Genomic DNA, 26748 nt, shown 5'->3' on the forward strand with positions numbered 1-26748 from the left:
ATTAACCAAGTTAGAGGTACATGTTCTGGCAACCATCGAATTACAGTTCTACGAAATTCCTTCAGTGAAATGATAACCCAAGACAAAAAAATTGCCAATCATTTAAATTATATTTTTTCAAACTTAGGCGAATTTTTCGGCGCTAAAAAGCCTCCGAATTACAACAAATCTGCCTCTGAATCTGCATCTTTTCATTTTCAACACATTACAGTGAAGCAATGCTTTGATATAGTTCGAAAAATCAATGTTGGAAAACCTCTCGGACCTTGTACCGTACCTGCTTGGGCAATCATTGACGGTCAATCAGTTATAGTTCCACATTTAACTTTTGTCATAAATACTTGCTTAGATGAGAACATTTTCCCGATCGAACTGAAAAAAGCAAACGTAACCCCTTTGTTCAAAAAAGATGACCCAATGGATGCAAAAAATTATCGGCCAATATCAATAACTTGTGCTTTTTCTAAAATTTTTGAAAAAATTTTACATGCCCAAATAACAGAACATCTTGACAAATTTCAAATAATGACACCATTTCAATTCGGATTTCGCAAAAACATTTCAACACAAGATGCTCTTGTTTATGTGACAGAAAGTATTCGAAATCAAATAGATTCAAAAAAAATCGTACATGCAGCTTTATTAGATCTGTCCAAGGCTTTTGATTCTATTTCGCATGAAGTTTTAATTGAAAAAATGCTTTCTCTCGGTTTTTCAAATGGAGCAAATGCTTTAATTGCTAGCTTCCTAAACAAACGTATTCAAAGAGTAAACGTCAATGGAATTTTTTCAGACTGGATTGAAATAAAACGAGGTGTCCCACAAGGAACGGTACTTGGTCCGTTGTTGTTCAATATTTATGTTAATGACATACAAGAGCGATTATATGAGGGTTGTACTTTAGTTCAATATGCTGACGACTGTATGGTTTTTTCCTCTTCTATAATTTCTGAGGATGCTTTGAATCGATTGCAAAAATCACTCAATAATCTAACGGAATTTTTTGCAGAGAACCAATTGAATCTGAATGCATCTAAATCGGAATTTATAACATTTTGTCAAAAAAATGATAGCAAAAATGTGGATACTGATAAACTAGTAATTAGTGGGCATTATGTAGCCAAAAAATCAGAATGCAAATATTTAGGCATAATTCTTGATTCAAGTTTATCTTTTCATGCTCAAATCAAAACAATTCTCCAAAAAATGGCCCAAGGGATTAAAACTATTGATACAATTGGACAACAACTGCCGACATTATCATTAGTTGCCTTGCTTCATTGTCTTGTTTTATCACATTTAGATTATTCAGCAATTTTTTTACAACAAATTAATGCTACTTTGATGCTATCTCTGGAGAAACAGTTGAACTGGGCGCTAAAAAGAACATATTTCAGATCGAATTTTAAATCTTCTTCCCTTCTTCGCATTAGCAAATCGTTCATTGGAATCGAGAAAAGAATTGAGTTAAAGTGTATAACATACTTATACCAATATCTTACAAACAAAAAGAAGGCTTTTGAAAATACACTGAGACTACCGACTGCCAATTATAGGCTCAACGAAAGAACGAAACAAATTATTTTTGACAAACATTGTTCGACTGCTTCTCTACAAAAATCATTTTTTCATTTGACTTCTAAAAAATGGAATTCACTGCCCATAATTTTGCGCAATTTAGAAAAATCGAAAACAGAATTCAAGAAAAAATTGAAAGAATTTTACGTGAGTGAATTGAGAAACAATCCTATATGTACTAATACAAATACGTGGCGTGATTACCGTTTTTGCTAGTTCTATATTTTTTAATTCAGTTTAATTTTTCACACATTGCTTGAAAGAGAAACTGTATATACTCTGCATATACGTTGTATAATTGGACTATCTGTAAAATTGTTTGTAAAGTTTTATTACCAGCTTGTTCCTAATTCTTAAATCTTTAATTTTCTATAGTATCCGAAACTTCATATACTTTAATCAACCAATTTCCGAACTGTAACCGATTTTGTTTTTTTTTGTTTTGTTTATTGCTTGTTTTCTGATGTTTTGTTTTTGTTTGATGTAACCAATGAATTTATAACCAATTTTATTATTTACACTTTGCTACACTGATGCCTCGGCTTTTTATTGTATAGTAATTCAAGTGTTCTTTCTTCTTCTTCATAATAATGAATTTTCCATAAAAATGTGAAATATGTCGGTGTTTTCGATGTTTATAATTTGTTCGTGTTTTAAATTTTGACTTTCGCGAATGAAAAATTTGCAAATTTCTTCGAAATTATAATATATTTATTATATTTTGTAATATATCTAAGGTTTTTGTGGTTCGGTGGCAATAAAAACTAGTTGAATTCTTTTTTGAGCAAAATATCGATATTCTATATTTCAAGTCAAATATCGAAGAATATCGATATATCGATACTGTCATGATTTCGATATTCGATATTGACCTACTCCGATATATCTAGTTCCCTGGTCAATTTATCGAGTTCTCTGGTCATTTAAAAGGAGAAGAGGTAAATTACCAATGTTATAAAAAGCGTTTGTATAAACAAAATAAAAATTAAGAGTTGAAGTTTGATATTTCGAGCGCCTCGGCAACGCATGCAGCATTTCTTCGTTGGACGGCGATGCCGATACGCTGTTTTAGGAAGGCGAACGATCTCTTTTCTCCCGTCGCCAGGGCAATTCTCTTTGCGATTGCTGCTAGAGTTTTGTACGAGTCTTCCCCGATACCTCTGGTCATTATATAGACATGACTGCATTGAATTTGTAAGCTCAGTCTTGAGGGTAGATCGATTCAAAGTCCAATAAGCGTTGAAACCTCATGATAAATTGCGTCCGTAAACTGTCCGAAGAAGGAAATTATGAAAATTGCCTTAAGCGTTTCGTTTGTGGCTAAATTTAGAGAATTAAATCAAACTTTTTTCACCGAGTCTATTAGGTTAGAATTTTAACATTGCGTTATTTTAACATTTTTTTCAGATAAGTGTTTCATATTGATGTGTTTTTAAGTCAATATCGCCGATGATTGCGTGTAAAGTATGTCCGATAAAAATGCCCGATCCTACAAACCCGACGTGCGCGGGTCCAAACAAAAGTTTCAAAGTATCACGACTACTGCATTCAAGAGTAAACAGGGTTTAGATCAAGCAGGAAAGGGGCCTGTCCCCTATTCCAAACCTGGGCTTGCCAGTCTTGGTAAAGTTTCTGGAAGACGTATTCCCAAGCCGCACATTGAGTCAAAGCGTACCGAAAATTTTGGGGAAGATCCTGATGTTCAATTAGTACCAAAAGACGGAAGTGGCTGGGCCAAATCGGCCGATGATGGGGACAATGGAGGAACCAGGAAAGGAGACGCTATTGCGGGATCCAGTTCTCAATCTGGAGGATTTTTAAACGCTAGTACTAAATTATGGTCTGATCCAAATGCGTTGGGCTCTTCAAGCCGACCTGTTCGAACAGCAAATCCAAATGAGTTTCCTACATTATCAGCTGGAACCAAACCCGAGTCACCTGAAAACAACTCTTCCTCATTTTCTCTAAAGCCCAATAGACCGAGCTGGAAGCAAGGTGCAAGTGGAAAATACGATGATCGAGAGAGACCCTATAAAACGTCGGAAGTAGAACAGGATGCGGAGTACAGTCATTATCCAGACATGAAGCCATCGTTTATGAAGCCCAAAGACCCAAATAATCAAAAATCTGGCGGATCATCCGGTAACGGCCAAGTGTCTCGCACTGGGAAGCGAGAAGAGTGGAAAGGACAAACTGTTATTAAGGAATCGAAAGAATTGGATAAAATAGTGGAACTTGATAAAGATGCGGACGGATGGGCCGGTAAGTTAATGACTTCTACTGTGAAACCATTCGCCAACAGGACCTTTGCGTTTGAATAAGATGATTTGAATAAGATTTTTTAGGCGCTTCTGGCGAAGTCGACTACAACAAGAAGATCGTGTTCAGTGACGACGAGGAAGGTGGAACAGACTCAGGGGGGTCGACTGAAAGACAGGAGCGAAAACAACAACGAAACTTTACATCAAGTGAAGCGAGCAGGCGAGCTGCTCACAAGGACTACGAAAAATCTGTAAGATTTCATTTATTTTTTATTACACTTGCGAGGACAATCGTTTCAAAATCTTGGGAAAAACATCAATGTTGCATAAAACGTTTTCGACAAAAATTTATAATCAGTAAAATCTGAAAAGCAATGGAATGTACAGATTAAAAGCACAAACTCAAAAAATCACAAGAACTGAAGAGAACAGATAAAACTGCAATATGAAAGAAATAGATGAAACAAGCCACGAAAATGTGGAACAATTCAAAAGGGTCCTGGGTTCAAAAGGTCCTGTTTTAAAATCGGGTACTAGGCTTTTTTCCCGTACATAAGTTTTTCACAGGACTCATCTAAAATCTTGGTAGTACCTTGCTTCATAATGAATTCAAATTAGCCTGGAGCTAACGAATACGCCTGATACGGCAAAGGTCCTGGGTTCAAAAAAGTTCCGTTTCAAAAAAAAATTTCGGCCTATTATTTGTCTGCTTATGTTTTGTCTGTGTAGTTGCTACAATTAAGAATCGTTTTTTTGTCGCTGTAAACAATTTGCACTATAATTGCTTCAAGTGTTTTTGCATTTAGAAATTCCGGCTGAATTGAAATTTGTTTTTTTTTCATCGGGTTTTAATTTACGGATTTCATTTTTTTCTTTTATTGGCTCAATGTATTTGCTTAATTAATATTAACCTTGTGGCCTCTTATTGCGTCGTATGGGGATCGAAAAAAAATTTCGTGTGCGGGTGTGTGATCTGCGAGGAGAAACAACATAGAATTTTTTCATTAATTTGAATTTTTTTGGCATTGAATGTTTCTGCTTATTTTTTTTTAGCTTTGTTACCGCTTGTTAATAATAATTTCAATTAATCATCCGGTGCATCTAGCGGAGAGCTAACGCAAGTGCTTGAGACCGCAAAAGGTTGCGGTTCGAATCCGGCCTGGATCTGTGTTTTTTTTTGCAAATTAGGTTTTTTGTGCTTCTTCGGGCTATCGTCCCTGTTTGTTTGTCGGCTGAGTTCCTGTACCCCGACTTTTTTTTGAAGTTTCAGCTTTCTTCCAACTTGCTGTAAGCCCCATGCTTGACGATGATGCCCGACAGTTTGGCTCCAGTCGAGACCTGTTTTTTTTTGCAAACAGAAAATTTTCGGCTAATTTGGATAATTGTCGGTCGGCTTAGCTCAGCAGAAATTATTTTTTTTGCACTTGCGAAAAAAAGGGTAGTGCAATCGATTACTAGACTTTTTTCCCGCAACCAACATTGTCTACAGAATCTTCATTTCTAGAGGATCTTTCATCTGACATGCTCAATTTCCTGAAAATTCCATCACTGAGCTAGTAGTTAGTTCAAGCCTGTTTCAGGTTGTAATTATCTTTTCAAGAGAAGATTCTCATTTTTCGGGTTCCTGGTTTTCGTCCTAGTTTCTATCGGTTCAATTTTCAATTTTTCAAACGCCATTCATTTTTTTTATCTGTTAGTGTTTTTTTGTTTACTTTTTAAAGCATGGATACTGTTCCAAATTGAACAGTTTTTATTATAATTGTTTGGGATTATGTGTTCAATGGTAAATTATTTCCATTTTTAATGACTGTTTATGAACTTTATCTGATATAAATATAGTGAATGCAAAAATGACAAAAGTCAGAAATTTTGAAAATTTGTTTGGAAAAAACTTATGGAATTTTGACTTCTGTCATTTTTGCATTCACTATTTTATAGAGCAATGCGATTTTTGCATCGAAAGTGTTGCAAAACTCCGTTTCACCTGTGTGTTTGAAAATCCGGTTTTTTTCTACTATCCCAAAGTAATGATGTAGTCAATTTGGTTCTGGATATTTTGGACTTTTTTAGCAATCTATTATGTATTTAATTGCGGGCTTTACTATCTCGCCATGGTTAAGCTTTTTCAACGTATTTTTGCATGTTTAATAACAAAAAGAATTTTTGCACGCTTAAGCTATATTGTATATTGCATTGGTTAAGAATTTTTCCCATTTTCCAGTTTAAATTCAATGGTTATTTCATCAAGTTTGAAATAAGCAACCCAAAAGTCGGATTCTGTCAGGGTTTTCCTAGCTCTGGTTCTGGCCTTCATATATGAATTACCAAATCCTTTTAGTATACGAGATACGGCAATTTTTGAGATTTTTCAAAAATTTCTAGAAAATTTAATTTTAAAAAATTTCTCATTTTTTGAAACTTTCACCGTGTAGTTGGGTGCTCTCAGGTAGTTTTCGAGATATGACGTTTTGTTATGAGTTTTTTAAAATTTTTCACGGGAACTTAGATTTTAAAAAAAACTTTGAAGATTTCAATTCTGTTGGTGGATTTCAAATCTTGCCTCTGAATTCGAGTGCTCAAATCCTTGTAGTTTTTTAGGAATTTTTCACGAGAACTTAGAGATAAAAATTTCACAAAATTTAAGGTCCCATCTCTATAGCGAGGCCGTGTCAGAGTACTCTCAGAAGTTGCGAATCTTGCCTCAAAATCTTATTTCTAAAATTATTGTAGTTTTCGAGCTATGACGTTTTTTACGATTTTTTCCAAAATTTTCAGAAAACTTAAATTCATTTTTTTTTCATAAGAATTCAAGTTCCAAACTCTGCGGTGGGAGCTGTCAGAATATTTTATGTTTCTCAGAGGTTATAAATCTTGCCTCCTATGTGTGAGTGCTCAAATCTTGTTATTCTTCATATATGACGTTCTTATGTCCGAAAACTTGAAATAAAACTTTTTTTTCAAAATTTGAAATTCTTGACCTGTAGTTGGGGGCTGTCAGAGTAATCTTACGGGTTTGGAGTTTGACCCCCAATTAAGAATGCCTAAATCTTTTTATTTTACGAGATAAGACGATTTTGTGACTTTTCAGAAATTTTTAGAAAACTCAAATTACCAAATATTTCACAAAATTGAAATTCCCAACCTTGTGGTTGTGTGCTGTCAGAGTACTTTCAAGGATTGCGAAATTTGCCTTCAAATAAGACTGCTCAAATCTTGTTAGTTTTGGAGATGTGACGTTTTATCTGATTTTCAAAAAATATCTTAAGAAAACTGAAGTTGTAGTTGGGTACTTGAGAGTTCTCTCAGTAGTTGTAAATCTTGCGTCCAAATGCAACTACTTATTTGCTTTAAGTTTCCCAAAATTTTATGGTTTTCAAAAAAATTTGAATAAAAAACTGTGCAAAATGTGTAATTACGAACCATGTAATTGGATGCTCTCAGAGTACTGTCAAAGATTGCGAATATTGGTTTCAAATAACACTGCTCAATTCTTGGTAGTTAACGGGATTAGACGTTTTATCTGGCTTACACGCACAAAAAACATATTTTTAGGAAAACTAAAGTTTGAAGTTTCTCGAAATTCGCATTTCTCAATGTTGTAGTTGGGTACTGTAAGAGTACTCTCAGTAGTGGCTAATCTTGCGTCCAAATGCGACTGCTCAATTGGTTTTAGTTTCCGAGATGTGACTATTAAAGTTCATATTAAATTTTTTCTGAGAACTTATATAAAACTTCACAAAATTTTATGGTTTTTCAAATTTTGTATTAAAAAACTTCAATAAAAGACTGTGCAAATTTTGATGAACCCTGTAATTGGCTGCTGTCAGAGTACACTCAAAGGATGCAGATCTTATTTCCAATATGTGGTTTTTCTTCTGGTTTATTGAAAACAGCGATTTTTTCTTCATTATTCCGTTTCATTTTAATGATAGTCATTCATATTTGTATCGTAAGTGGTGCGAAGCTCAGCTTTGCCTCTCTTCTTACCCTTCCCATAAGCAAGTGTTTTGCAATCGACTTGTTTTATACTGTAATTAACTTCAAACTAAAATTTATCTCTTAAAGTACAGATAAGTGCGAACTCAGTGTTTTCCAAAAATTCGTTTTACATGACTTCCAAATTGGATTACATTATTCGTTTTTAACCTTGCGGGGTTATGTTAGCAAGGAATTGAAACTACACATTCTTTTTGCTCAAAACTTTGTTCACTGTTCAAAACTTTGTTCTCAGACGTGCGAGAGGTGTTTAGGGACTTCATTTTTTTTGCTTTTCAAGGGCGAGCGACGAGATGGGGAGTTCTTCCGTTCTTCTTCAACTAGGGGCTCGGACAATAAATATAGCACAAACAACATGCGCAGGAGTGACTCGTTTTTTCAATCGAGTACTGACCGCGGAGCATCCGACCGCGGTGACAACCAACAGCGTCGAAGCAACTCTTTCTACGACCAGAGATCATCGGGTGCACAGCATTACGAACAACGAAACAGAAATGATTTGCAAACTAGCGGTGGTTCTAAAAATGCTCCTGGTTCAAGACAAGAATATGACAACCGAAGAGGACCCGACTTCAACAACCGAAGTGGATCGACCGCTACCGGATACCCTGCTCCCTCCAACCCTCCCTTCCCGCCCTCTAATAAGACTTTTTCGACAGCGCAATCCGGAAACAATAATTTCCAAAGCCATGAGGCGAAGATTCAGATGGAACGAAATAGATCGTACATCGGGAACCAGGACTATGAAAAGAAGCCAGGAAGAGATGACGAAAAGCCGTAAGTTACCACTCTTGTTTTCCACGCAAAATCAGGTACCACAAATAATCTTTGGCGTGGGTCGAGTTATAGATCATATAAAAGCCCTTTCAGTTGTAATTCGAACATTAAAACCTTTTGAACAATTTTCTCAGTGTCGAGAAAAATCCGATTTGAAGTTTTTGGTCCAATTTCGAGCTAATAAGATTTGAGCAAATAGGATTTTTTTACGATTTTTTTTCATTTTTCTAGTCCTTTTTCTACAGAAACTGTTTTCCAATTCGCCTATTTCACTATGACTGTCGAATATACCTCATTTCTATTTTTTCGCTAAGATCTTACCATCACACTACACAAAAAAAACGACACTAATTTGAAAAAGTGTTTTTAAGGTTGAATTCTGCGCGCTATTTGCATAGTAACCCGGCAATCCTTGTTCAAATTTGCAAACTAAACATTGCTTGCTTTTGATAGATTTTATGATTATTGTGATTTTTCCAACTCGATTTGTTAAAATTTTATTTTGTCCTTTTTTCCAGCTTAATAGGCTCGGGCCTATTGTATATAAACTAAGTGGCCTAAATTAGCGTGGTTTCAAGAGAAGCATAGTTTTTATGTCACCTTTAGATCACAAAAAGTGCTGAAAATCTTAATAGAAATTATTGTTCAAGTTTTTCATGACAACAATTTTTGTTGGCTTTTTTGTTTTTCTTTTCCTTTTTTTTCGGCTTGATAGATTTTGGCCCATATTACATCGGCTTAGTCGCCACGTATTGCGTCGTTTCACGAGCTGTGTATGTGTTTTGAGGCTGTGGGGAATTCGTAACTTTTTAGTAGTCATAATTTTTTTCGGCTTTGTTTTTTCCCCTTTTTTCGGCTTAATAGGTTTCGGCCAATACTTTATCGGCATAGCGGCCGCATATTGTTTCATTTGACACGTGAATAAAGTTTGTGTATGTGTGTGTGTGTGTTTTTTAAGGGTGTGGGGAATTGATGATTTTAAAAAAAAAAATTTGGACTGGTTTCTCCTAAGGTATTTCCGGCGTTGTTGTTTCAAACCTAGCCTTATCGATAGATCTATTTCGAAGTTTTTGAATTTTTTTTCGACTTAGCGGCTTTCGTGTTTTGAAAGTGGTATGATTCAAAACACTGAGTAACCTTTTTTTAAAGCTTTTTCTTAATGAATGAGAGATGCAGTTAAAATGAAAAAAAAAATGAAGCAAATCATCTAAGAAATTAATCCACATTTCAGACAATTTTTCCGTGGTTCTGAGCTTAGTCACCGAAGCTCCAAACGAGACGACGGACGATACAACAACCCAGACAAAAGTCTGCAGAATGCGACTGGAAATGGATCAAACTCAATGGGGCGATATGACAACAATGCTAGTGGAAGTTTCAATGGAAGTAATAGCAACAGATCGAATAATGCTCAAGCGCCTCCTCGCAACAGATACGACTCTGAGGGATCGAATGGAAGTGGGAAAGCAGATGCCATGCGAGTGCAAATGCAATTCAAGGTATACTTCTGAAACTCTTAATGATTTTGAAGGGTTGTGAAAGGATTATTATTTGATCGCGTTGTTCAAGAGAGCGAATCAATTTGATTAAGACTTTGATTTTTAGCCTTCGTTTAAAATGTTATCGATTATTGGTCAAGCGTGAATATTATTTATGCAAAGGATTTTTCTGAAATAATGAAGCCAAGTAAATGTTGAAGAGAAATTAAATTTATTAAGCGTACGATTATTGTTTTCCAATGGTCTTAAAGAGTACATATTTTTTAGGCACCGGATCCGTCTGCAATGATGAAGAACCCGCCTGTCCCTACCACTGCCCCGCCCATGTTTTTCCCTCCTCCACCGCCTCCTCCCCAGTTGATGAACCAGATGGCTCAACAGCAGTTTAACAATCAAATGTGGGTCCAGTATCAGCAGATGCTAATGGCCGCCCGATTCCCTTTCCCCATGCAGCCGCCCTTCCCAGCCCCGCCAATGGCGCTGCCCTCGACTGATCTACCGAACACTTCTACGGGAAGTGAGACCATACCTCGACCACCTCCCGAAGGAGCTGCATCGATCGCGGAATCCCCCATGTCTATTTTGGCGCCTCCAGGAAAGACCTCGAAAGCGCAAACCCAGACAAACGCAACAGTTAACCAGACACAACGCACATCTTCGCCGATAATTGATAACTCCTACTCGCCACCGCCCCCGAAAGAAGAGGTGAAAACCAGAAGAGTCCAAAGAACTAAGAAGGTCCAACTGACGGATAGCAGCCAACCAGATCCCAGTGAGAAACCAGCAGACGAGCCAGTTAAAATATTAGAACGTCCAAAAGACAAGGGCAAAGAACAAAAGGCAATTTCAGCAGCTAGTCTATTCCACACACCCAAGAACGATGAGGGGGATTCAAGCAACAATGAGGGGAAAGATAAAGAAAATCCAGCACCAGCTAGATTCACATCTAAGAGGCAACAGGACTCAGGTGCCAGTCATTTGTCCAAATACGACAGAGTCGAGTCTCAATGGGGAGACGATGAAAGGGATTACGAGAGTCAGAAACATCCACAAAGTTTTCAGTCGAAGGAGAAACAAAGGAGTGGATATAATACGAACTACCAAGATAGTCGAAATGACCGAAATCGTGATAGCAGGGATTACAGGACGAATTACCAAACTCAAGATCGGCGGTCGAATATGTACGATGATTTTGATGATGAAGGTTATGGATACCGAAAGCAACGACAGCCCACAAGAGACAAAGAAGCACCTCCGTCGGGTCCAATTAAAGAACTGACGTCGCCTATCGGTGATCATTTCGGAAGGTCACCTGCAAACCAGTCTCGTGCTATGGAAGTGAGAAGGGGCGGTCGGGGTTTGGGATTCTCCCGTCAGGGTCCTCCGCATTCGATTCGGGCACGAGATCGTGAATATACTAATCCCTCAAGACCAAATGCTGGTCAGGATTTTGGGGATGAGGATGAATATCCCTATGATCCACCGCCACCTCCACCAGCTAGAAGCCGCGAGGAGAAGGGATCTCCGATTAAGTTCCAGCATTACGAGAAGAAAGAGCCAAGTGACATTGAAGTCAAAGACTTGATGTCTTTGGAGATCCGATATGACGATCTGAGCGAAAACAACCGACAAAAACTAGAGCAGGATTTTTTAGGGTCAGGTTCACGGCGAAGCGATAATAATGAGAGGTATGGCAAAAGGTTCTCTTCATCCGCCGTCGCTTCCCGTGGCAACCGAAACAACCCTGCTGGACGTCGATTGATGTCCGGCTCAGGCGGAAGTTTTGACAGCGCTCAAATGCAAAATGAGCGTGATAACAGACACGAAGTGAAAGAATTTTCAACTTCAAAAAACTATTTGTCCCAACAACATTTGAAAGGCAGTGATGATAAAAAGTCGGAATCTCTGACTCAAAGTGACCCGGTTTCCATGGTTTCCACAACAGACAGTGCAGCTGAAAATTCATCTGTGAGTAACACGAGCAGCAAACCGCCGCTGGTTTCGTCAGTGGTGGACTGGAATGCACAAAATGCAGCATCTACTTTGTTCTCTGATCCAAATAGAGCTGACATCGCTGCTAATCTGAAGGAGCCTCTGACTATAAAAACATCATCGGCAACTTCAACTTCGCTGAAAAGTGAAGATGCCGAGGAGTTCAAAGAGAATTCAGAGCCCAAAAAAGAAGCCGCTATCTCACATTCAGTCAACTCGAATGTCGATTCGAGCGGAGTAGAAGCTGGAAACGAGGACTTATCGGAAAACGAGCAGTCCAGACGTCAAGGAAAAGGAACCCTGAGATCTTCAGGAGCGAAGACCAGAGGTGGATCGGCGGGTGCAACATGGGAGATCAAATCAAACGCTGCGGTCCGAGCTTCTAGGGGCGGAAGTTGTCGAAGAGGTGGCAGTGTAGGGGGCGTGGCTCCGAGTGCTGTCGGAAAACAATCTTCCAGGTCAAATTATTATGACTCAATGTACTACTATGGATCGGAGTGGGATTATTACTACTCGGGCAACTACCAGGAGTATGACTATGGGTATGGCCAAGGATATATGAATTACAGATCATCGAACGATTACTCTCGAAATCCGAATTCTTTCTACACTATGTCCGCTACGCAAGCAGCGTCGTCCCGAAAATTGACGACAAGAGGCGGTAAAACGGCGTCTGTGGTTAGTGCAACCGGATCAAGAAGGGGAATGGGAAAAGAACGACGGCGCCCTGGAGTTCCTCGGGCGAGTAGAGGTGAGCCTTCTCCGTCAATGAAGAACTTTGACTCAACAAATGAGAGGTTTCCAACTGGTTCTGCCGATCAAATGAACCAAGAGGAATGGGAAACAGCCTCCGAGAGTTCAGATTTTGATAAACGAGATTCAAAAAACGATAAAGTCCCCGTCGCTGGTACTGACAGATCACACACGACGCAGACGTCAATTCCAACACACTCAAGAAACAACGAACAGCGCTATGGCAAGAGTTCGGCTCCTTCAAAGAAGTCGTTTTCAAGCCAGCGCCCTTTGGCGGACAGGGGACGAGATAAGCATTCGGCAGATACTGCGTCAAAATACAGCTCCGATTCGAAACTGATGAAGAGCAAAAAGGAGGGTGACAAACCGGAGGAAAAAGCTCCGGCATCAGCGGGGCCTCCGAGGCGAAGGGGTCCAGAGTTCTCGCAATATGACGTGAACAGGATGTCTGGAATCGTAGTGATTGAGGATCAGCAAAATTTACGTCCAAACATCGCATCCGATGATGATTGCGCTGACGAATCATTTCAAGAAGTGATTTCCAAAAGATCCAAGGCCCAGAAAGCGGCAGCTAGTAAGAAATCTGCTTCCCCTACTAGTCAACAGGGGGGAAAGGAAAAGTCACCTAGGGTTAAAGGAGGCATTAGTAAAAGGTCGTCCAAAGGTGGCCATGAAAAGCCCAAGAAAGGGTCAGTAACTGGCGCTGACGAACGACCATCGCGAGGAAAAAGTGGCACGCCTAATAGTAAAGACGACCACAGTACTATGAGGAATATCCAGAATTTCGAGTCTCTTCAAAGACAATTCGCCCGGTCTGGAAACGACCAGCAACATGAACATGCAGTGCAGTCTGATCCCGCATCGTCAGGGAAAACCTCGATGCCGACCACGCCTCCGCCCGCGAGATCGGCCAATGCGTGGAGTAAGCCCTTGCAGACTACTTTGATTCTGCAGGACAACCAGCTAGTTCCCAGTCTGCCGATGGCCACAATGTCGAAGGACTTCTCAACAGCGTCGTCTGACGCCGGGGTGCATGGGTCTTCTAATGACTCTCCATGGATAAGCAGCCAGGCAAAGTCGCACTTCAGCTCAGCTCAAGTCGGCAATGCAGATCACAAAAAAATGAATGTAAGTATCCTTGAATGTAAACCATCAGATATCGAAATCAACCAGAACAGATAATCAACAAGAACTTTTGTTTAATTTTCCCAGTTTTAAATGACCCGAAGGGGTTGATTAAGTTCAGTTGTAATCATTAATCCACGCAAGTTATAATATATTCCGATCGGCTATGTGGTGATTCTTATTTCGCAGAGAAAGGAAGTTGCTCCCCAATCCCAAGCAGTACAACCCCGACAATTTACATCAGCAATGTACAAGATGCAGCAAATGACTTCTACGACAAACGAGGTATTGCGCAATCACATATAAAGTATCAAAATCTGTTCGGTGTGGATCATCTTTTTTTTGCCAGTCACGGGACAAAGAATTTGCAACTTTTTCTTCTTAACCGAGAAAATGAACGATTTTTTTCTTTACGGTTTTGAAGTTTCCTCAGATGATTGATTTTGACAGGTGATGATGAAACAATTCAAAAGGGTTGGGCGTGAACAAGATTTGAGCGCTGTTTTGGCCAGTCAATCATTGCTGTTTTTTTAAATGAAATATTCTCGTAAACAGCACAAGGAGCTCAAAATTATTGACTCAAAAATGTTTTTTTTTGAGAATCTGATGAACTAAAACTTCCCTGATATAGCGCAAAAACAACAGAAAGTAGAGTTGAAGAGAATTTTTAGGCCTGATATTAGCGTTCCAAAAATTACTGCTAACAGTGTTATGGTCTCTGCAGTTTACGAGGTTGTTTCAACGACAAAAAAAATTCTAAAGAGTGATGATTGAATAGTTCCAAGAAGATATAATCGTTAGGTTGTACGATTGCAAACAAATAAATGACTTGATTTTGTTCGATGACTACAGTATGAAAAATGACTACAGTATGGAAAGTTTGGGGTAAATATTCGTGATTTTGGATTCCAAAAAGTAGTCCGTCGAGAGAAGAGATTTTATGGCTATTCTGATTTTGTGGTTATTCAGATCAATTTAGATAGAAGGTCATCGTCGCTCAGCAATTACGCCAGTAAAGAGCCGTATTTTTTTGAAAATTAATAAAACTGTTAAAGTGGTAAGTGTCAACGAACGGAGTGACGACACTTATTAAGGTCGTGCGTTTTTTCAATAAAAAAGTCTTGAGCACGCTGATTTGATACTTTTGCGGTTTTCTTCAGATTTCTCTACTGAAATCTGGATTATACACTACAACCATTGGCGAAAGAAGCTGCGACAATTAGTTTTTTTCGCGTATTTTCTCTGCAACTATTGAAGATGCTTGGCTGAAATTTTGACAACTGTTTGGAGAGTATTATCGAATGGAAATATATTGATACGTAGGCAATATTTTGTCAGTCAATCTACTTTTTAAGTGTCATTGAACATAAGGAAGGCGCTTATTTGGGTCTTGTTGCTTTTTCACTTTTTAATTACCCTTGCGATAATCAATGGTTTTGTAATTGTTTACTAGACTTTTAGCCGTAAATAACTTTCTTCACAAGACTCATCTCCTGGACCCATTCATCTTGTTGGCGTTTCTCTTGCAACAGAAATATTTTGAGCGTATTCGCCTTTTAAGTATCTACGTATCTACCTGATCGAAATTTGCTTCTTATGTTGGTTGTAATTTTATCTACTCGATTTGTTAAGTTTTCATTTTTTTAAAAAAAATTGTTTGTTTTTCTTGAGCGTGTCTTTCTTTCGGTTGAATAGGTTCCGGATTATTAAGAGTCGATGAACATAGTTCAGACTCTTATATAGGTCGCGATGATGTTTTTTTTAGGAAAAGTAATAAAATTTGTTCACGCTCAAGTTTACTTTTCCGAGGTTTGACTATTGATTTCTTTTTAGTTCAGTTCATTTCTTTAGAAAAATTTATGTTTGATACTTTTTTGATAAAATTAACCCAATTAGAAAACTGGATCGATAATTAAATTTTAACTTCGCTGGGAAATCTGATAATTAAATTCCATTTTCAAAATTAAAAATTGGTCACGTTTTTTGTGATTTTTACATTCGACAGTGGAGTTTGCCTTCCTTTTACCAAAAGAAGTTCAAAAAGCTTTAACACCGTCTACTTTTTTGAAATTTGAAAGGTGAGATTTTTTCAAAAAGTAAGCCCGTGTTTTTTTATCTGTTTACTTGCGTCTAATGACTCTTTTCCTACTGTCTGTTGGCTAGGTTTTTATATCGACCTAGTGGCCTCTTATTGCGTCGTTTGATGACCGGAAAAAGTTTTTTTGGGTGTGGGTGTGTGTTCTGAGGAGAATGGCACTTAAATTAGGTTAGAATTTTTTCCGGATAAATTTTATCCAGTTTTCTCAATTGGCCATCAAACTGTCCGTTGGCTATGTTCAACTTTCATTAGTTTTTTGTTTTCTTTGTCTTTTCTGTCCCCTTTTAAAACGACTTCTGCCTTTTTTGCGCTTTTTAGGAATCAGCCATTTTTCTTGCGTGTCAAAATAATTCGAGAGTTCGACAAACCATTTTCCATCCAATTCAAACAACAACAGCTGGACGGACGTCGATGAGATCGAATCCTAAACAGCGAGCTGGTGGTTGTATTTGGGTGTATGCTGATGAGCCTTCAGCTTTTATTGTTCCGGCCACTTCGCGAAGTGGGAAAAAACCAAGTCGTAGGTTTTTTTTCGGCAATTTGTAGATATTTAAGGAAAAGTCGTAGGTCCCAGTGTGACATCATATTCAATTCGCGTAACGCGTGAATCGAGTTGGTCTTCAAAAAAATTAGTCTGCATGTTTCGGTTCTCAGTCTACAAATTTCCCTAATGACACAAATTTTACAAATGACACGACGAGAGACTGAAACGTCAATTTAATTCTGCTGCAATTTAAACATTACTTTTGCCATTATGACATCTCATTTTAGCAGTTTGTAGATTAAAAACATTTTCGCAGTTTTTTAATAAATATTTGAATCACCTTTCACTGATAAAAAAACGGATGTTTAAGGACCAAATAAGAATTACTTTGAGTTCAGAAAATCAATCATTCTAGTTGGAATTTTTTTTTGCTAATTACATAGCAACCGGCCATCCTTGTTTATTTTTGTTAAAATTATTTGAACGTTAATCTAGATATGTTCGCTGTTTTAACGCTTATCTGAGCGGATAGCAGCTTAGTCAAATTAGTCCCTGAAACAGTGCATTTCAAGGATGTTTTTCTTTGTACGCCAAAAGTATAATTTTTTAAGTCAATGTGGTATTTGAAGAGTTTGATGTAAGGTTTCGATTAAATACTTAATCGTAACAAGCATTTGATAAGAGATGCCGCTTTCTATGTTTTTTTTCAGCTTCAATTTTATCCGCTTTTCTATATAATCGAAATTGAGACAAAGTTGGCAAATGATTTCCAGAATTAATTAAAAATTTGGAACTAAAGCGTAAAAGGAGCCGAAAATGCGCTCAAGTACCATAACGCTTGCTGTAAAGTAAAAAAAAAGATGGCTTGTCCCAGATGCCCAGAGCAATAATCATCCATATCTTTTTAATTATTAAGAGTCGATTTACGTAGTGCTATATAGGTCGCTATGATTTTTTTTCAGGAGAAGTCATAAAATTTGTTCATGATCATAAAAAATTTTCGCAATTTGATTTTTTTTAGGACGGCACGGCAAACCACTATCGAACAGCTAAAGTTTAAAGGTCTCGAAAATGTGATCGACTTATAGTTTCGAAAAAGGAATTTAATGTTCAGATTTCATAGCGAAATAAAAATTCGACCTAATTATTCACTTTTCTCAAATTGGGTTATTTTTGATCAATTAAGTGCCAATCATAAGTTGTTCCAGAAATTCGAAGAGTTTTATAGCCCTCTATTTTTTTATTTGAAATTTGAAAACAGATTTTTCAAAAAAAACAAGTCCATGTTTTTTCTGTTTGCTTGCGTTCATTGACTCTTTTTCAACTATCTGGTGGCTATGTTTGTCATTTTTATCCACTTGATTTTAATTACACTTAAGATGGCAAATGCGTTGCAAACGAGTGCTAGATTTTTCCCCGTGAACAATTTTCAGGGGACTCATGGAGGCGTCTTTTAGAAGTTAACTGCAGCAAACAGATGTTGAGCACGTCAGCATTTTCAAATTCCATTTCTATCCAAAATTTGTGATCGTTGGTGGTTATAAACCACTAACTTGTTTAGATCAAAGTTTATAGTCGGTTTAAAAGGTTCTTCAATCATCTCCAATGTTATATCAGCTTAGTCGTCTCGTATTGTATCATGTAAAAAGCAATAACAATTTTTCGATTTGTGCTGTGTGTTGAGTGAAATTTGGAAACGTCGGATTTCTAATTTTTTCGTCTCCCAAAATTTGAAGGATTTCATTTGCGAGAGCAAGTATACTTGTTATCGAGACTTACAATTTTTGCTCGTAAACAGCGTTTCTTTTAAATTACTGTTGCAGATAATACTACTGCTGCAGAAAATACTGGTCTCACAAAATACTGTACTTTAACTGAGAATTCAAATAGAACTATCTTGAAGTTGATTGGAATAACTAAATAATTTTTTCAAAAAGTTTTCAACTGATTTTTTTTTGGATTCGTGGCTATCGTTAGCAGCTAAATTTCAAAGAAGTAGATTTATTTAAATTTAAACCGCTTAAACCGTTTTTTCGGCTCATGTTATATCTATAAATTTTTGTTATCTATGTTATATCTATAGCTATAAAGTTTTGAAAAAAGTTCTTACGACCCATCTCCCTGAATCTCACAAACGCATACAAAATTTTCAAAAAAACGCAATACAAGATGACTACAGCAATATAACATATGCCGAAAAAATTTGAAAGAAAAAAATATGAAAATCAGAATTTTTAGAAATTACAAAACAACTTTAAATTAGTATGAACAATAAACGGTTTTAATTAAATTAAAACCCCTTCTTTGAAAAAAGGCTTCCATAAAGCATACCAAATAATCAAAATTGCATTTAAAAAAGAACGGAAAATCAGCCGACGGAAATTAGGCCGAACGCCCTGAATCTGATAAAAAAATCGTTTTCAATTTTTTTTAAATCAATTTTCTTGAAATTTTTTTTCGGTTTTTGTTATATCGTTTATCATTTTATATATTTAGCCATCTTATTTTGCTGGCTTTCTAAGGCAAAGCAAATTAAGATTCATGGGTATGGGTCTGTAAAAACTTTGAGAATCAAAACTTTATAGTTTAGTAATTTTTATGACAACAGTATTGTTTTGGCTTGACGGGGTTCGACCCAATAGCAGGGTTCATTGTTTTCTTGAAAGGGGATGGTTTCGAAAAAAATGTCAATCAGGAGCAGCTTCTTTGCTAAATCAATTACAAGCCCACTCGCAAAGAGCGAAACAAACGAGTGTGACGTTGAAAATGAGTAATTTTTCCTTGCTTTCTTCTTCATACTGCATTCACATTTTTACAAACACAACTTGAGTATTTGATAGACTTTAAAAGCATTTCTGCCATCTTCTAAAGCAGCTAAGCAATTGAAAAACACATACATTCAATATATCTGATAACAATTAGCTAAGGGAAAGTTTTCAAAGTGTTAGCTTCGATCAAAGGAAAATTCAACACAGATTTTTGTAATTTATATAACTACTTTTTAAAAAATGGTAAATAGGCTATTGCACTAAATAAACAAACTTGTTCCAATACTGCATTGATAATGCCATTTTTCCTGATTGCATTAAATTGGCCAAACTGATTCCAGTCTATAAAGAGGGTAATCAAGCAGAGCCTTAAAATTTTTGACCCTAAGGTAAACTCCTTTAAAAACTTATATACAACAGCATGATAGCTTATTTCAATAAATTTGACTTACCTATTTAAGAAAAATCAATTTCGATTCCGATCATGTCAGGGAACAGTTGACGCAATCGTTTCACCGATTGAAAATTTAAGACACTTTTTACGATCAAGCAAAATTAATCACATTGCACTTTCATAGGTTTGAAAAAAGCTTTTGATACAGCAGATCACTTACTCGCGAGTCGTATAGACTAAGAGAACCAATTAGTCAGTTAAGATCTTATTTGACTCATAGGAAGCAGTATGTAGCCACTAAAAGGCAAATACAAAATTAAGAGAAGTTTGCTTTGGAGTTCAAGGGTATATTCTTGATTTACTGCCTTTCATTTTTTCATCAATGATATCGACTCTAACCAGAAAAACTCAAAATCTATACTATACGCAAATGAAACTGTAATTAAGACATGTACACAGATGAAAACTGTGCATGCTGAACGCCAGGCTGCTTTGAAGAAAACATCAGAGTGGTTAAAACAAAATAAGCTTACACTAAATGCAGAGAAAACAAAAACCATTAATTTTAGCGAAACAAACCGGAAAAAATTAAATCCACAAACTGTTCACCTAATTTGTCAGCCAATTAAGCGAGATAAGTTTTTTCGATATCATGGAATTTGTATAGATGAACAGCTGAACTTCGATAAACACGTTGATTTCAACCCAGCATTTAGGAAGAATTTATAAAACTTTAGTGCAACCTATTTACAGCAGGGCGTTTTGGCTTGCGCATCCAAGAAGAAGACCAAAATAGTCTTTCCAATTCGCTTGTTCAAAACTATTTTAAAAGCAGGTAAATACTAATAAATCCAAAATAAAAGATTGAAAAATATTTTGTTTTATGCCAAGGAGCTCCATTTGTATGAACTATTGGCAACAGTGTCCAAAGTTCTCAGATGCGAAAGCCTTATTCAAATTTTGAACGAGCTCATTACGAATAATGAAGTGAACAATTTTTCCGAGATGTTCATTACAGCCAGAAGACTACCAACAAGAGTAAACAAAAATACTCAAAGGAGTCAGTTTTTGTTGTTCTTAAAAAAATGTTAAAAATCCTAAATTATCATCCTAATTTTTTTGAAAACATAAAAACTCTTCCTCCCTCAAAGTAAATTTTTTCAATCGTAATTTTTTAGACTGCTACATCCTAGATAACGAAGACCTCTTAAGATATATTTTCTATTAGTTGAGTAAGATCCATGATCTTTTGTGTATTTTTCTAGTAAATTTTACTTCTGGTTTTTTAAGCGAGAACCAATATAATTTAATTTTTAATTTCAAATTTTGAGAATTTATTTCTCACCAAGTATCAAAAACTTACTAAATAAGTTTCCGCTCTGAGACCCCTGTGAACGGACCTGTAGGTCCAATGGTGCTCTCCTAGGCAGTAAAATTGTTGGTGTGGTTTGTAAATTTATTAACTGCGCACAATGGAATTGCCTGAAAACAAATAATTGTAAGAAGAAAATTGGACAAGTTATTTTTCTTGTAAAACGATGAGCCTTGTTGAACAAAATTGGCTACTCTTACTGCACGCTTCGTTTGGCATTCACTGAAAATCAGGAGCGTCCTAAAACCAGGCTAATACACCACAATCATCGGTGAAAGAAGCTGCAATAATTATTTTCTTCGCGTATCGTTCGGCTTCTCGGAAATTATTGAAGATGCGGGGCTGAAAACTATTTCAGCCAAATTTATTTGCTCAAGTGTTAGTTAATATTATTTGCTTAATTGTCAATATTATTTGCTTAAGTCTTAGTTAACAAAAGAAGACGCTTTTTTGGTGTGTTGCTTTTAAGTCTTTTTTCAGAAAAAAGTTATAGTGTGTTCACGCTTAAATTAGATTTTTCGTGGTTTGAGTTTTTCTATTTAAGTTTAATTCAAATTGATTATTCTTAGAATTTTTTGGAGTACACGTTAGTCGGAATTTACCGCCGTAGCAATAGATAACTATCGCGTAGGATATGCGACCCGCGATTTTTCCGGGCTCCATTAAAGTGTACCAATATGGTGTTTATGTAAACAGAAAACTTCACAAGGAGAAAATGCAGGTTTTGAGCAAACAACAACTTTCAAATGTCGCGCCATCCGCAATCTGAAAGACGCTTTTGGAGCGAGCTGTTTCATTCCTTTTTTAAGAGGTTAACGAGGGACGTGGTATTATTTTTAGTTTAACAGCTACAAAACAGTTCGAAAACTCATAAACAAATCATCTGTGAGTTTTAGGCCTACTTTATAGCTGTTAAAAGCCTATCTTTGCTAAGGACCCTATAAAAAAATCGGTCGTTCTTTTCTGTTTTTTTTTTCTAATGCGCTGACTTTTTTCCAGATGTAAGTTATATGTTTGTTGCTTGTGTCTGCGATTTTCAGCGGTGCCTCTGTGATAATATGGTTCAAATAAAAATGTTTTTTATAATGATGTGTATAGTCGGGAAAATAAAGCGGTTTTGTTCAGATTTTTCGAATTCCGTTTTTTATTTTCAGCGTGCCCAGATGAAACCGCCCGAAATGTCTCCTGTCTCTCACCAACAGTCAAATTTAAGTTCCAATGACAGGTCAGAAGTGACTGGCGCCCCACCTAGAATCGAACAGCCCTCCATCCCCAACCTGAACAACGACAACTCCGCCCTGTTTTTTGTAAGTATTGTTCACCCTCTTCTAAATAGACGCCTGTCGTATTTGTAAAATATAACAGGTTACATCAGCTTTATTATAAGTGAGTGTAGTTTATTTAAGTTTTTTTCGCTTCATAGTTTTGAAGGTTTTGATTTGAATTTTAGAATGAGAACGACCAAAATGAGTACAACAAGTTCCTGAAAGATTTCGAGAACAAAGGCAATAAACTGAACGTGAATGACACTGGCACAAATAATGTTGATGCAGCTATGGCCAGCCACGCGGACGCACTCAACCTGGGAGAATCGGTGGACGATTCCTCGATCAAAATGGTCGACATGGAGAACCAGTTCAAAAAACTCATGTGGGATAGCAACAAAGATGATGATTACGGTTTAGACGAGACGCCTACCAACTCAATGGTGCAGACCCAAGCAGCTCCTGCAACGATGATAAATAATATCGCAGGCAGCGGAGAATCGCTAGTGATCGCCAGCAAGTCTCTTGGCATAGTTCAGGGCACACCTAGCTCCGCGACCACTTTGGAACAGAGTCGAATTTGTAAAGTGAAACCAGTCACTCAGAATACGAGCATGGGTCACTTGAGATCCCAGATAGTTCCACCCTCTGCTAGTCTGAACACGCCGGGAGGAATAGGATTGCAGGATTTCCAAACGAGCATGGAAATGTCAAATCATTTGAGTAACTCGGCATTGATGGCGCATGGACTGTCGGTGAGCCAGCAAGCTGCATTTTTTGACGATGCTTTGGGGTATCCAGGAGGCTATGGAACAGCTTCTAATGCAATTAACCCAGCGGCTTCTGGTTCGTTTTTCGACCAGCAAACTGGAAACGCGTTCACAGACGCACAAGCAGCAGCAGTTGTCGCCGCACAGCAGCAGCAGAGCCAATCTCAAATCGGACATCAGTCGTTTATGGGACAGAAACCTCAGCAGAACATTGGAACTGTTCCACCACAGCCACATCAGAGCAATAATAACTCCATTGGAGCAGGAGGATGGAACAGCAATGGTCATTTTGCAATGTATCCAGATCAGCCATCTCAGAACAACCCTTTAGGAGCAGGATTAGGTCAGTCCGCTAACTCGCCGTACCAACAGACTGTGTATAACCAGATGGGAAACTCCTTTGGACCCAATGCGGCCGCTCAGTCTAGCTTCAGCGCATTCGGATACAGTCCTATGATGGGATTGGGACCCAGACCCCAGCAAACTAACCACTCGCATCCGTTTATGCAACCCCAAAGCCAGAATCCACAGCAACATAATAACTATGGACACATGATGAACTCCAATGCCCTACAGCCGGGACTCAACAACGCCACCTTCCCTAGTCCCCAACACCCAGTGCAGTCGTTTGAATTGAGTTTGGGTGCTTTCGGAGCTGCCCAGGGACACCCAGGAGGAAAAGCGATGTCGCCCCAAAGTCACCAACAACCTGGAGACTTCAAAAATGAGTTTTCGATGTATGGTCTGAGCGACGCTTTCTCGGCAACCTTCAAGCCAGAACAATCGCAGGCATTCTTGGCTGGCTACGGAGCTGCAAAAGGAAATACTCACTTTCTTCAAGGCTCGTCGTCGTTTAACAATGGAAATGGATCGAATATGCAACAGCAGCAAATGAATGCTAACTCGGGGTTTCACAATGGGAATAGTTCATTTATGGGAAACAAAATGTTGTCAGGATTCACGAAACCAGAAATGATTCAGGCAGCTCATAAGCTGAACATGGGATCCTCCTATCCAGGGCATTTCGGTGTGGGCTCTTCTGCGCAAGGTCCGTTTCACAAGACAGGACCGAACTCGATTCAGATGGGAGGAACCAGCTCAAATGCAGTTGCGCAGCAAAATATGATGCAGTCACAGGCTCCTGGAGGTGGTTTTGGGCAAAATTTTTCCAACCCGGTCAACTCAATGTCAACTAGACCGCCTCCTATTCAAAGACCGAATAACCATTTCCCGAGACCACGTGTTAATACAGCTATTGGAGGAATGTCGGGAATTGGGATATTTCCGCCTTCGTCTATGAGCGGTTCCTATTCTATGAGTTCAAACACAAATCCAACTTTACAGAAAAGGAACAGTGGCGACCGAGGATCTCCGGGTGCGAACAACCAGAGACCCTGGAGCTCTGATTTGGGAAATTCGAGTGCGACGGCTGGTACAATGGGAAAATTTGCACAGAATTTCATACCGTCGAGCGTAACGACTTACGGAGGAAATTCGAACAACTTGATGAGAAATATGGGCCAACAGCAGCCTGCGCAGTTCAGACGAGATATGTACTCAGTGCCGAACTCAATGGCACCTGCAACTCGATTCAATTCGAACTTCAAACAAGAAATGTCGGATCCTAATTCCTGCATGATGGGACCAGATGGTCGAATGAAGCAGAATCCACCGAAGATGGAAAGCAATGGAATGGAAAACAAAGACGTAAACCACATGTTTAGTCACGACATGGTCGGTGGTGATGTAGTTTCTAATAATGATTCCTCGGAAATGGGTGTCCCGGTGTCCTCGGAATTGTCCTCAGCCCCCACTGCAAACGAACATGTCCCTGGATCGAATCCCCAAAACTCCACTCTCTTGGCATCTGCAGGCGTCGAAAATAACTCGGCGAACGCCTCCCAAGGCTCCACAAACCCCAACACGAACATGTCAATTGCTGTTGACTGATATTCGGAGACGTCAAATGATTAACTCCGCTCTTCGCAGAGAAAACTGAGAAATTCAAACTTAAATAAAAGTTTCAAAAGTATATCATCGAATTTCAAACTAATCTCGTAAGATAAAAGTAAGTTGTTGAAGTAGTACAGGTGGTTTGGCTCTTAACTTCACTCGTGGTATTTTGGTTTTTTTTTTCGTGATGTGATTTGATTCCCTAAAATGTGCAAATTTATAAGATGGTAAAGATTTCAAGTCGTCGACACAGTTTTGGGTTAAATACAACCTTGCATGTGTTCACTTGACGTGTATGTAGATCTCAAATCAACCTTGACCCCTGGAAGACGTGCTTCGCTAAGTGTTGCTGAAGTAATTATTGAGCCAATATATCGTTTGAAGAGAAAGTTTAGTTCTCCACTCATATAACCGTTTCACCCCTTTTATATCCAGTACTCAAACTTGTCTTTGTGAGCTATTATGCCATGTGATATTTGACGCAATTCATTTGATTCCTTAATGACGTTTGAACAACTCGAAGGTTTTGGCTTAAAAAATCTATCTTGCGCTTCCGAAAAATTGTTCAAAAGTCGCATGCTTCAGTTTTATAGTAGACTAATTCGAAAAGTATTATCCTCGTTTCGATTTCAATTGACGCTCCATTATTATTAGTAGTTGCTCAACCTTTTTGTTAAATTGTCATATTTCAACTTAAGTCAATATTTCTGCATGTGACGGCGTTTTCTGGTTCTTAATCATTTAGTTGAGCGTTCGATGAAAGTTTAGATGTTGTTAGAGTAATAAGTAGCGTTTGAATGAATTGAAACCATACATATATTCAGCTTAGGAGGTCTTTTCAATATCCATTTCAAAGCCGCAACGTCCTGCATTTAGCAAAGGTGCTATTTCAGTTTCGGTCCTACTATTTTTCCGTGAGTTGATTTCCCCCAATGTTTTATGAAGGTAAATTTGACATTTAAATTTGATTGGTGAGTTGGCGTTGATAAGTTGTACTCCCTGTCCCCCGATGCAGTTAATAAATTAAATATTATGTCGGTATAACTATTTATATGAATATGAACAAATAAGCCAGCCAATGGAATATTGATAAGAGTCCGAATAATCACTTGTTTCACTTCACATTTCTGCTATTTGTTGTTTCTCTTCTCATAAATAAATGATCACCAGATGCATATTTGTAAAATAAAATCTTCAATGTTTTCTTTTTTCGAGATATAGATACTATTAAACAGCACACCAGTGCTAAAAGAAGGATGTAAAAAAGGCCGAACTATGGCTATTTTCACTTATTTAGATCATATGCTATTTACTGGCGGATAATATATTAAACAAACCGCCATGTCTACAAGCCGAAATTGCATCAGATTTTTTACACTGCGAGAGCAGTGTCTTGTAATCCGGAACAAGATTTTCCCCGTAAACAACTTTTCATTGCTTTACTTTTGAACCTTAACATTATCAGGCGCCTAGAATTAGGTGTTTAGCAAATAGGAAGTCAGCTCTGAGGACGAGGTCTGTTTTCGATGAAACTTAGAGTTCAATTTTTTTTTACATTCCTTAAAAATAGAAAAAATCAAATACCAAAAATTTTCCATAAAACTTACTGAGAATTAGGAAATCGCAGAATTTCAAAAACTTAGGTCAGCGTGCCATAACATAC

General features: G+C 37.7%; 1 protein-coding gene across 2 annotated transcripts; it reads left to right on the forward strand.

Moving 5' to 3' along the window:
• The first annotated feature begins 2989 nt into the window (after positions 1-2989).
• LOC134852117 (uncharacterized) lies at positions 2990-26288 on the forward strand. 2 transcript variants are annotated; one of them, XM_063868404.1, is made up of 8 exons: positions 2990-3840; positions 3924-4090; positions 8116-8612; positions 9844-10111; positions 10379-13984; positions 14171-14266; positions 22252-22404; positions 22548-26288. In XM_063868404.1, the coding sequence occupies exons 1-8, from the start codon at positions 3045-3047 to the stop codon at positions 25080-25082; spliced, it is 8118 nt and encodes a 2705-aa protein (XP_063724474.1). In that variant the 5' UTR covers positions 2990-3044; the 3' UTR covers positions 25083-26288. The 2 variants fall into 2 exon arrangements, with proteins under 2 accessions (XP_063724474.1, XP_063724476.1); XM_063868406.1 differs by having other exon boundaries at positions 9871-10111.
• The last annotated feature ends 460 nt before the right edge of the window (positions 26289-26748 follow it).

The sequence above is a fragment of the Symsagittifera roscoffensis genome, chromosome 7, assembly GCF_963678635.1.
Source record: "Symsagittifera roscoffensis chromosome 7, txSymRosc1.1, whole genome shotgun sequence".
Classification (NCBI taxonomy): domain Eukaryota; kingdom Metazoa; phylum Xenacoelomorpha; order Acoela; family Convolutidae; genus Symsagittifera; species Symsagittifera roscoffensis.